This window comes from Macrobrachium nipponense, chromosome 45, assembly GCF_015104395.2.
Source record: "Macrobrachium nipponense isolate FS-2020 chromosome 45, ASM1510439v2, whole genome shotgun sequence".
NCBI classification, from domain to species: domain Eukaryota; kingdom Metazoa; phylum Arthropoda; class Malacostraca; order Decapoda; family Palaemonidae; genus Macrobrachium; species Macrobrachium nipponense.
The window spans coordinates 37,399,554-37,412,571 of NC_061105.1; the positions used below are offsets into that span (position 1 = coordinate 37,399,554).

The 13,018-nt window shown below is 37.6% G+C and overlaps 2 protein-coding genes across 3 annotated transcripts in view; one reads left to right on the plus strand and one right to left on the minus strand.

Annotated features, from left to right (window-relative positions):
* LOC135214486 (sodium channel protein para-like) overlaps nucleotides 1–13,018 on the plus strand; it is a 344,371-nt gene that overhangs the window by 125,308 nt on the left and 206,045 nt on the right. The window lies entirely within an intron of this gene.
* The window catches only part of LOC135214209 (nucleoplasmin-like protein ANO39), a 48,969-nt gene continuing 39,463 nt past the window's right edge, over nucleotides 3,513–13,018 (minus strand). Inside the window, exons 2-3 of the mRNA XM_064248275.1 lie at nucleotides 5,478–5,622; nucleotides 3,513–3,694 (exon numbers count right to left, since the gene is read on the minus strand). Of these exons, the coding sequence (XP_064104345.1) occupies nucleotides 3,513–3,694; nucleotides 5,478–5,622 (327 nt within the window). The remainder of the gene's footprint in view (nucleotides 3,695–5,477; nucleotides 5,623–13,018) is intronic.

A 13,018-nucleotide genomic window follows, 5' to 3' on the forward strand; every position in this document is an offset into this window, starting at 1 on the left:
CTTTTTTTTTGTCAGTTGTTTATTACTACAAATAGATTTTCGTTCTTCAAAGTAAGGATTTCATGGCCATCTTATTAATAGTCAAGGTGGAGAGCTTTCACTTGCGTATGTTTATCTCCCCTCCGCAAGATGTCTAGAAAGAAACTGACGGATTTCAGTGGAACTTTGAATCTGGAGATGGACACGGATCCGGGATGTCATTTTAATTTGTAATGTTTAACATGAATTGGCTTTGATGTCTAGTAATTTATGTTTTATTCCTTAAGTTATAGATGTTTCTTTTTAATTTCTGGCTCTTATCTTTTCTATTTCTATTATTTTTGTTGCCTTTAGACGTTAACGATTAACAATTAAATTGAGCCTCTAGATTTAATTGCCTATTCTGTCTGACACCTTAATCACATATTATTTCGGACAACTCAGTCTTCCAATCATTCCCTGTAGGACACATTTGACGTTTATTCTTTAGGACAGTTTTGTCTTCCATTTATACTTTCATTGTACTCGGTTGTATGTCCTAGTTTTCCTGGCATTGACGGAAGAGGCAAGAACTTTGTTGGCCCTAGATCTTTGCTGTGACTTTTAGCCGCCCAGACCAGACTCTGGAGGTATTTTTCCAACTGGGCCTAATAATTGTATGAAAGTCTAGACCATGCTCTTTTCTTTAATCATTGGTGGTCACCCATCTATGAACTGTCCTGACACGATAGCAACATAACTTATGGAGAAACTAGTGGGTAGCGAGCATATTTCTCCTTGGGCTTCATTATGCATTTTATGATAAATATTTAGGCTCGTCTACGGAATACAGGGCCTAGCTTGGAAAGGTGTGCATGTTCGCAATAACTTTATCATAAGCATTGTAGCCTGGCCATCTATTGTCGTCTGCATGATTCTAGATCAGGCGATATGTATGCTTTAATTCAAATGGGTTAAATGATTGCCATGATTTGGTTCGATCTGGAGAATACCTTTTTCATAGATTACTAGAATACAGTTTCTAAGGGCATTAGTTATCAGTTGCGTGAGACAGAATTCATTATTGTTTTTGTCTTTGTTAAAATTAATGTCGGTTTGATTTAATATTTGCGGATGGAAAGTGGCCGAAACAATTCATTCATTTTGAAATGGTCTGATGTATATTTTCATGAACCAGATTCCTGATGATGTGGTCAAGATGATAAAATAGGAAATCATACGTCGTTTGTTTAAAAACACTTCATGTTTGGCTTTGATTTAAAGTCATTGTTTTTTGGATAAAAGATGAAGATTTAGAAAAATTTACTTCGATAAACGTTTATGGTGTTACTTCAGAATCGTCTTTGAGCAGTGATATTGTTCAGTTTACAGAATCTGCCTGTAAAAGCCCGGCCTTCATTTAGATGCCATTTGTTCATTTTATCACCCAAATAACTACAAATTAACGCTGGCCTTTTTCTCGAGGCGTCTCTTTTGTTTTCATTCTTAACTAGAATGAATCAAATAGCTACTCGCCCGGTCAGTAACCTCCCCTTTGCCTCTTCGCTTGGCCCTATTTCTTTCTTCCTTATGTTGTTCTCTTTTTTATGCATATTATTTTGGCCCCCGTCCGGGGAGCTCAAGTATAGAGTTCTAGTCTCCCTCTCTCAGCTGGTCTCCAGGAACCCGGTGAACTACTTATTTATGTACTCATTCGTTGGAAATGAATGCCTACGGTCGTCAGTGTTTAAATGGAGGAAATTTGTTATTATTATTATTATGCAAGACGTCTTGGTCGGTAATTAATCGCCTTCCTGTTGTTATAATCTCCTCCATGGTCAGACACGCGTTCTCCTCCTTAGGTTTCGTATATCTGCGGGGCTAACTTACCGCATCTGATTGCTCATCCCACCGGTGGCCTCCGCAGTTAAGTTCACGTTCAGAGACAAAGAGAAGTCTACTGTTCTACGTAGGCTGTGTTTTGCTGATTAGTATGTGCGTTGGAAGATGAGTGCTTTTCTCTGCTTTGTCATTTTGAGAGAGAGAGAGAGAGAGAGAGAGAGAGAGAGAGAGAGAGAGACTATACCTTGTTTTTAGTATACATGCGGTGGAAAGAATCATACTCTTTAATTGTTTATCTTACACGAGAAAGAAAGAGGGAGACGTTGCACTCTTTGTTTAGAATACGCTTACGTGAGATAGTGGTGAGGTATACATGTGTATATATATATTTGTATGTACATTTTATATATATGTGTATGTATATATATATATATATATATATATATATATATATATATATATGTATGTATATGAATTCTTATCACATCACCATGATTCATATATATATATGCATTAAGCTATAGATGTCCTTTAACATCCAATTCGCTCTACCTCGGAATTAACTTATTATCACAAATGTTAACTAAATGGCAATTTTTTAGTCGATTAATAAGGTCTCCTCTCGTGGATTCGAACCAGCTGACAGACGAGAAAGAAGTCCTGATTTCTCCTCTGTGAGCTGGTTCGAATCCACGACCGGACGAAATTATCAACTAAAAATTCCCCTCCGGTTAACATATGGGAAAATATGTTAATTCCGAGGTAGAGGGAATTAGATATTAAAGGACATTTGTAGCTTAATATATATATATATATATATATATATATATATATATATATATATATATATATATACACAGAGGTTAATTCGGTTGTTCTTTCTTCTTCGGAGTCATTATGTCTTAATCATAGTGACGAGCATATAGCCTATCTCCAATGACGTCAGTGACGTCATACTTTCTTTATCGTAGGTCTTTATATTACTTTCTTAATCATTTTCATTGTTGTCATTTTCATTCTATTATATCCTCGTTGACGTCATCACTGCGTCACCGTCATCGCCGTCATCGGAAAGTGTGATGGAATCCAACGTCAGAATCAGGACGTGACGCCGTCATCGTTTGCTTCTTCTTCGTCCCGATGATCATCATGTTGGTCGCCGGTCGTTATCCTACTCATCGTCATTCTCGTCACTGTCATCCTAGTTGACGTTTTAGCTCCGTCGTCACCGTCATCGGGAACTGTGGCTACCTCACCATCGTCGTCCTAACTTGTGACGTCATCAGCTTCATCGGTATGACGTCACAACACCGTCATCATCGTCTTCTGAGGGAAAAGCCAGAACAATCGTCAGAGGTTCAAGTCAAAATTGGAGCGAGTGTGGGGCAGAGAGGCGTCTATTGATCTCTTGGCAGAGTCCTCTCTCTCTCTCTCTCTCTCTCTCTCTCTCTCTCCTCTCTCTCCTCACTTCATCTTTTCCCAAGTCCGCTGTTTGCTGCTCTTGCTGTGCTGGTGCCTTTGCTGCTATTACTGCTGCTGCTGCTGCTGCTTTCGGTTGGGTTTTGCTTTTTTGCTGATGACTCTCTCTCTCTCTCTCTCTCTCTCTCTCTCTCTCTGTCCTGTCACTTCATTCTAATTTTGTTGTTGCTGCTGCTGCTGCTGCTGCCACTGCTGTTCCTGTCGCAGCTGCTCAAAATGCTGCAGGATACTAGTCAGTAGGTCGGTTGTCCTCTGGCCTTTCTAGCCAGCTGATTCTTCCTCTTCGAAGCATTTTTCTCCTCCTCCTCCTCTTCCTCCTCCTCCTCCTCCTCCTCCTTCTCTTCTTCTTCTTCTTCTTCTTCTTCTTCTTCTTCTTCTTCTTCTTCTTCTTCTACGACGGACACCAAACCCCGTACTGGAAAACGCAGAGTTCCTCAAGTATATTCAGCACCTAAAATCATTGCAGTAAAGCCAGAAGCAGGCGCATAGAAGTACTACCAGCCCAGCCATAGGGATAGCAGTAGCGGATATAGGAATGATGTGTGGAGAACATGCAGTTGTTGCAAAGGATGGAAGCGCTAGCCTGCTTTCCTTGGTCCCTGCCTCATTCTTTCCCCCACGAATAAGAAATGAAGCCCCCCCCCAAAAAAAAAAAAAAAAAAACCTGTGTTAGCCCTTTTTTCCTCTACAAGGCTTGAGCTGTAGTAGTCTTCCTTTCTAAACCACACTGCGTCGTCCACCTATACGTTGGGTATATATAGATATACTACATACATATATATATATATTTATATATATATATATATATATAGTGTCTGTACATTTATTTATATAAAGTATTGAATTATTTTCGATACGCCTGTTATCAAATGACAATAATTAGATGAAGTTATTAGTAACAAAAACAACAAGCATAGAAAAGTGGTCTAAATGAATCTCCATTTGAAAATTGTCAGCTAACAAAACCCCTTTATATATTTATTTATTTATATATATAAATATACAGGATATATATATATATATATAATATATCATATATATATATATTACATATATACATATATCTGCAAGTGATCTATCCCTTGGAAAACAGAGACTTGATAGAAAGAGTAAAACCAGTACTTGTACATATCCTTTATTAGTTACGACTACCGGTTTCGGAGTAACTAAATACAGGATGTTTTATGTACAAGTACTGGTTTTACTCTTTCTACACACACACACACACACACACACACACACACACACACACACACACACATATATATATATATATATATATATATATATATATATATATATATATTTGTGGATGCATTTTCAGTAAATGGTTTCTTTCCCTGACGGTGCGTTACCCTTCGTTTTTCGCGGAGGCCCTTGTGATAAGGTTAACTCGCGTTTCTGTTCCCGCTTATGAATATTGGGGCGTATATGCTGATGGCTGCTGGTCTTTGTTAGTAATCACCGATCAAACTACGGACAATGTTAAATGCTACTTACCTGATCGTACGACCTATGATGTGTATCGAAACGCCCACGAGAAAAATTGAATTCCTCCCTGGGCAGTCCTACCTTTGTGTAATTGTCCTGTTGGGGTGTTCCCCCTAGAGATGCATACTCATTCGGTTGGTATTTCTCTGGGTTTTCGTACAACATAGTAGTTCCTCAAAGTCTATTTCATATCTCACGAGCAACTAGAATTTCTAAAGGCGTGGACTACCTTGAATATCAAGGCGAAAAATCACATTCGAAAAACAAGCCTGAAAGGCCTTAGCTGTTGATTACGATGTCATTAACCCTGTAATGCGCATGAGTGGCACATGAATAAACATCGGACATTACCATTGTAAGCTGTGTAAACAAGTTGCCGAATGTTGGGGCTATAAAATCTTCATCCCCCTTCAAGTCATCGTAACTTCCTAGTTGATAGATTGCTTTATTATTTGCTGCAAAATCGATTCACGGCAGCTATGGTCCATTCAGCAATGTCCAGCTGTTCCATCTTCCGCGCGAAATCGCGCGGGACACTCCCAAAAATGTTTGGAATTTGACAAGTCCTTGCAATATTAGGACCGCAAAAAGACCAACTATGAGGATCTAAAAGGGATGTCCGCCCCACGGCCCACGCCCCCCTGCCAATCTAGAGCCCTGTATCTAAGAAGTAACAAGAAAATTCCTCCCTTTAAACAACCCCTTACCAATAAGTATGAATGAGACTTCAGCATCTGGTCCTTTTCTGTTGTGCAAAATCTTCTCGAGCTGTGTACCATCAGGAAGATGACCTGCTCCCTTAGATGTTGAAAGCCAGCCACCTTTTGGCTTTGAGGACCTCAGCACCAAGGCCTGTTTCGCCCAGAACAATCAACACAAAGCTTTTACATACACCGAACCTGCAGGGGAGCTTCTTTATATATACAATGTACATATATATATATATATATACATAATATATATATAATATATATATATATATATATACATATATATATATATATATATATATATATATATATATATGTGTGTGTGTGTGTGTGTGTGTGTGTGTGTGTGTGTGTGTGTGTGTGTGTGTGTGTTTGTTTAGGCACAATGAATTAAAGATGAAGGCAGATTCCCATACATGCTTAAAACCAATCAAACGTACAGTTACAATTATTAACATGCATTCTCGTATTTCTCAATATTTGTGTACAATCTTTGTTTACTCACGGGCGTGTGTGTGTATGTTTCCTAATTTTCAAAACCCTTCCAGAATTCACACGTTGGGGTAGGCACCTTCGATATTGAATTTCTCTATTTTAGAGTAAACACCCTGATTAGAGGCCTTCCAGGTTAACGCATTTCCGTTCAGAAAGGTCTCGGAAACTGCCTATACTTCGAACATTCTTGAGAATGTGATGGTTTTCCATTATGGAAGCTCCTGAAGAATAAAGCTCTCTATTTAGGGATCTCTCATAAGACTTAGATGGGCTTTCCTTTTAAGTTCAGTGGCGCTTATCCTCGACGCATATACTATTACTGATAACCAACCAGATTTATTATTATTATTATTATTATTATTATTATTATTATTATTATTATTATTATTATTATTATTATTATTATTAGTAGTAGTAGTAGTAGTAGTAGTAGTAGTAGTAGTAGTAGTAGTAGTATTTCTTGTCTATCACAGTCCTCCAATTCGACTGGGTGGCATTTATAGTGTGGGGTTCCAGGTTGCATCCTGCCTCCTTAGTAGTCCATCACTTTTCTTACTATTTGCGCCGTTTCTAGGATCACACTCTTCAGCATGAGTCCTGGAGCTACGTCAGCCTCTAGTTTTTCTAGATTCCTTTTCAGGGATCTTGGGATCGTGCCTAGTGTTCCTATGATTATGGGTACAATTTCCACTGGCATATCCCATACCCTTCTTATTTCTATTTTCAGGTCTTGATACTTATCCATTTTTTCCCTTTCTACTCTTCTACTATGGTGTCCCATGGTATTGCGACATCAATGAGTGATGCTTTCTTCTTGATTTTGTCAATTAACGTCACGTCTGGTCTATTTGCACTTATCGCCCTATCCGTTCTGATACCATAGTCCCAAAGGATCTCTGCCTGATAGTTTTCTATCACTCCTTCAAGTTGGCGCTCGTACCACTAATTACTGCAAGGTAGCTGGTGTTTCTTGCACAGGCTCCAGTGGAGGGCTTTGGCACTGAATCATGCTTCTTTTTGTGGCTATGTGGTTTATGGTCTCATTTTTCGTATTGCACTTGCTACATATGAGAGGGATGTTATTTCCATCTATCGTTCTTTGAACATATCTGGTACTTAGGGCCTGATCTTGTGCCTCTGTTACATTCCTTCAGTTTCCTTCTTGAGCTCTCCCCTATGTAGCCATTACCATGTTTCATCGCTGGCTAGTTCTTTAGTCAGCCTCATGTATTGTCCGTGCATTGGTTTGTTGTGCCAGTCCTCTGTTCTGTTTGTCATTCTCCTGTCTCTGTATATTTGTGGGTCTTCGTCTACTTTTATCAGTCCTTCTTCCCATGCACTCTTTAGCCACTCGTCTTCACTGGTTTTCAGATATTGCCCCAGTGCTCTGCTCTCGATGTTGACGCAGTCCTCTATGCTTAGTAGTCCTCTCCCTCCTTCCTTTCGTGTTATGTATAGTCTGTCCGTATTTGCTCTCGGGTGCAGTGCTTTGTGTATTGTCATATGTTTCCTAGTTTTCTGGTCTATGCTGCGGAGTTCTGCCTTCGTCCATTCCACTATTCCTGCACTGTATCTGATTACTGGCACTGCCCATGTGTTTATGGCTTTTATCATATTTCCGGCGGTGAGTTTTGACTTGAGTATTGCCTTGAGTCTCTGCATATATTCTTTCCTGATCGTGTCCTTCATCTCTTGGTGTTTTATATCCCCTCGTTCCATTATTCATAGGTATTTGTATCTTTGTTCTCTTTATCTAACTACATCCATTGTCTGATTTTTTCTACCCATTCCGTCCTCTCTGTTACTTCGTCGGTGTTTCTTCGTGTGTCGTTGATTATTATTATTATTATTATTATTATTATTATTATTATTATTATTATTATTATTATTAATGTGTATTCGTACGGAATAAACAAAACAAGTTTCCAAAGAATAGAATGCTTGCCAGTATGTGAGTACCGATTAAAGAGCAAAAATCACGTGAGACTAAAATAGACGTATAAGAGCTAAACCAGTCAACGAATGATAGCCATCTTTTGGGAACAGGTGAAAGCGAAAGATGTTGGGGGCATAGGTGCAGTGCACTTCGAAGTAGTTTTACAACCCCTGATACATCCTTTCTTAAGGACATGAGATCTAACATCCACAACACTACTCGTCTTTGTGGTTTTTTGGATTAGAACACCATGTACGCGAAAGGCTCGGTTAGGTTCGTATATGATTGAGTTTTGTATAAGAATTATTATTATTATTATTATTATTATTATTATTATTATTATTATTATTATTATTATTATTATTATTATTATTATTATTGAAATCAGTCTTCGTTCCACTGAGATCAGGCATTTGTTTTGGTCAAGACAAGCCTCCTCAAAGCTTAACTTATTTTTTAAAGATTTTCACCAATGCATATTCATCACTCTGCTCCTTTTAAAGGATCTTTATGTCCTAATTTTTTTTATGTGGCTTGCATTCTTATTATTATTTATTATTATTATTGATTATTATTATTATTATTATTATTTTATTATTATTATTATTATTAATTATTATTATTATTATTAATTATTATTATTATTATTAATGCTTGCATCATCTCCATTTAACTTTTAATTAGTCTTCTCTATTTTTTAATAACGACTTTCTCTCTGCTATTCCAACTGGCGAGTATTGCGCCCATATGCATCATCAGGAGGAGTAAACTTCGCCAATTGTAGTAGCAAAGAGGAAGTAGTTATTAGAAAAATAGAGAGGGCTGTTTAAAAGTGAAGTTCAGCTGATGCAGCAATATCTCTCAATAATACTTGTTTTTAAGATAGTCTCCTTCCATTATTATTATTATTATTATTATTATTATTATTATTATTATTATTATTATTATTATTATTATTATTATTAGTTATTATTATTATTATTATTATTATTATGGAGTGGGTAATAGGGCCATTGACTTTGATAGTAATCTTACATCAATGGAATTAAGGAAAATACGGAGGATCCGGGAATGGAAACGAAAGATTCTTCAGGGGTTTCATTTTCTCTTAGGTATGAGAATAGGATACCCAGTTTCAAGTTTCAACGATTACGAGATGAAAAGTGTTTGATATAAACTAAGACAGATTCCAGATGATTTGCTTCGGTATCTTGTGATAGTGGATCTGCAGATTTGCAGAATCGACCCTAGTGTTTTGACTGTGGTGAAAGAAACAGTTTTCCTTCTTCCATTCATGTAAGTTTGCGAGTGCTGTGTCACCTTAAGTCTCTGTCTGTTGTCTTTGTCCTCAGTGAAACCCTGTTGTCTGTTGCAATTCGTAAGCGTTGGGGTTTGGGGTTAGGTTGCTACCCCATGCCTAGTTCCTTCACTGGCGATAAATAATATGAGCGTCTGTGACAACAATGTCTGATTTTTATTTGGGAGTCACCCATTCAACCACTGACCAGACCAGTGTTCTTTAACTTCGCAGATCGGCAGACCAGTCGTATGTTGTCATGGAAATTAACAGTTTGACCATTGTCCCATATTATTTCATCATTCTTATTTTTATTTATAAACGACGAGCCAAATCCATCATATAGTAACACCCTCAAGGCCACCACTTCTCTCAGTTACTCGAGAAATAAGCAATACCCGGAATGCTCAGTTAGGTGACTGTTTTCGTTCTTGATTTCATCAAGTTTTAGAAAGGTTTTCCTTCTTATGTTTTCCATGATTTTTTTACCCATCCAACTTTTAAAAGGCGGCGATATATATCTTTCCTCTTTGATGTTCTGTCGCTGTACTTACTTCCTAACTAGTGTACCTTCGCCGTCAACAACTACGGCAGTATTTAAGCGGGTTTTCGGTGCACCCTGTTGATAATATCAGCGACATTGATTCGTCCTTCAAGTTCATCTGTCAAGTTTTGGTATGGCTAACTAATGTGGACCTTATCGCCACAGATTATGTTACGGCCAGAAGATAATATTTGTATAGAATTACCTTTGGTCTTGTATTACCTTGAGGCTAAAGGCCACTTATATGTATGTAATGTATGTATGTATATATATATATATATATATATATATATATATATATATGTGTGTGTGTGTGTGTGTGTGTGTGTGTGTGTGCGCGTGTGTGTATGTGTAAAACGTCAACAAGCACGTGCCTACCGTAAGAAAATACAAGGAATGACGTCACCTGTTGTTGTGTTGTGCAGATTCGTGGTTGTTAGCTGTAGTATTAATCGGCATATGATGGTTTTCACTTGGACCAGCCAGGCTGAATTTTGATTGGTTCCTGGAGAACATTATTGAAATTTTGGTTGGTGTCAGAACCTTCTCTCTAAGTTTTAGGTTTTCACCACAAAGGTTTTCATTTGTTTTCGGAGACAGCATTGTAGGAATTAAATGACTCTAGGATAATATTGCTGAAATTAGTATGGTTCCAAAAGTAACATTGTGTGGCTTCCTGAGTGCCGTTACTGAATTCTTTAAAGATATCTGGATAGCAATAATGAATATATCAACGGCGACATATCTAGCTGCCATGTTTATTGGTTCTTGAAGTATTATTACTGACATTTTTATTGATTTCAGAACGATCATGCTGAATTTTGATTGGTGCAAATATTATCATTCTGAACTTTGATAGGTTCTTGTAAGGGACACTGTACGTTTGACTGGTTCTTAGGCCGACATGGTAAAATGGGTCTAAAATACCATGAAATCTCTTAGTTTCTTGAATACTTTGGTGAAGTTTGATTGGTTCTTGGACTACTAAAGTGAAGGTTGATCGATCCACGTGTTATTGTGCTTCAATCAGTCGGCTGATTCTTAAACCGACATGGATGTCGAATGTTCTTTCTAGTTAAAGATAAAGGATACACCCCTTAGAGGAATGAATACTAAGTAACATGCCTCTTTGTGACTTAAGTTACTTTATCTTTCATCCTATTTCTAAGCACTTCGCTTTTTGCTGCATCCTTCATACTTGATCGAGACATTCATTTACATTGGCAATTCATACGACGTTCTTTTTAGACACTTTCCATTCTTCTGTAAATTAATAATTCTCTGCGCCTTCCTTCCACGTGGGATTACATTTCCTGAAGGAACCACTGGTATGCGACTTGTCAGTCCGCCACTAACCACACTAACTCTGGCGAAAGGGGTCACGTACCTTTCCTTCTGCTGCCAAACTTTGGCAGTCTTTTCATGCGTCCGTGTTCCTTGGCCAATAAAAGCTCTTAAACATCACATTTTTTCTTGTTTCTCTTAGGCAGGGTTTTCATAAGGGCATAACATCCCACTTTTTTTCTTGACACTCTCTTACCTGGCTTTGAGATGGGTATTATGGCCGCTTTAATGTTGTTTGTCCTCTTGCTTGGGTTTCATAGGACATTAAACCCCATTCTCTTTTCTTTTTATTCGGCCTAGGTATTATAAGGTCAGTGCTCCCCAAGGGAAACATGGTCCCTTTGGGCCTGGTTTTGATAAGGTCATTGCATCTCATTTTTATCTTCTTTCGTGGGCCTGGTTTTGATAAGTCTTTGTACCCCATTTTTTGTTATTGTCTACTTTGGGCCTGGTTTTGATAAATTCATTATACCCACCCTTTTTTGTGCGTCTTTGGCCTGGTTTTGATAAGGTATTGCACCCACATTTCTATTCGATCTTGAGATTTGTTTTGATAAGGTTTGTGCTTCCCCTACTCTTACCTTATTTCTCTTATGCCTGGTTTTGATAAGGTTATTGATTCTTATTTTATTCTTCTCTCGTGGACATTGTTTTGATAAGTTTAATATCACACCCCTCCCCCCCTCCACATTTTACCTTATTTCTCTTGGGCCAGTTTTTGATAAGATCATTACACCCACACATTTTTCTTCTCTTTTTTCTTTGTTTTGATAAGGCTGGGACTCCCCCACTTTTACCTTATTTCTCTTATTGCTGGTTTTGACAAGGTCATTACACCACACATTTTTCTCGTCTCTTTGTTTTGATAAGGTTAGTACTACTACCACACTTTTACCTTATTTCTCGTATGCCTAGTTGTGATAAGGTCATTACACCCACGCATTTTTCTTCTCCCTTTCTCTGTTTTTGATAAGGTTGGTACTCTCCCACAATTTAACTTGATTTCTCTTATGCCTGGTTTTGATAAGGTCATTATACCCAAACATTTTTCTTGTTTCTTTGTCTTTGTTTGATAAGATTAGTACTCCCCTACTTTAACTTTATTTTTCTGAGACCTGAATTTGATAAGGTCATGACAAACCCACACATTTTTCTTTTCTTATTGTATTTGTATTGATAAGGTTAGTACTCCCTCATTTTCACTTTATTTCTCTTATGCCTGGTTTTGATAAGGTCATTACACCCACATATTTTTCTTCTCTCTTTGCCTTTGTTTTGATAATGTTAGTACTCCCACAATTTAATTTTATTTTTCTTTTTTCTGGTTTTGATAAGGTCATTACACCCACATATTTTTCATGTATCTGTGTCTCTCTTTTGATAAGGTTAGTACTCTTCCACTGTTACCATTCTTTTCTTATGACTGGTTTTCATAAGGTCATTACACCTAAACATTTTTCTTCTCACTTTGTCATTGTTTTGATAAGGTTAGTACTCCCCTCCCTCCCCCCCCCTTCCCCACCTTTACCTTATTTCTGTTATGACTGGTTTGGATAGGCCATGGCCCCCAGATTTTTTCTTGTCTTCCTAGCGCCTACTTTTGATAAGGTCTTTACAGTTCTCTATTTTCTTGTTTTCCTTTGGCGTGATTTTGGTAAGGTCAATGACACTCCATTTGTTTCGTTTTCCTTTGGCATAGTTTTAATTAGGTCAATTGCACCTCACACTTTTCTTGTTTTCCGTTGGCATGGATTTGATAAGGTCAGTTATATTTCTCGTTTTTGCTTTCCTTTGGCATGGTTTAGATGAGGTCAGTTACATTCACTTTTTTGTTTTCCTTTTCTTTATAATGGTTTTGATAAGGTCAATTACATTTCAATTTTTTATATGACGGGTTTGATAGAGTCAATTATACTTAACCT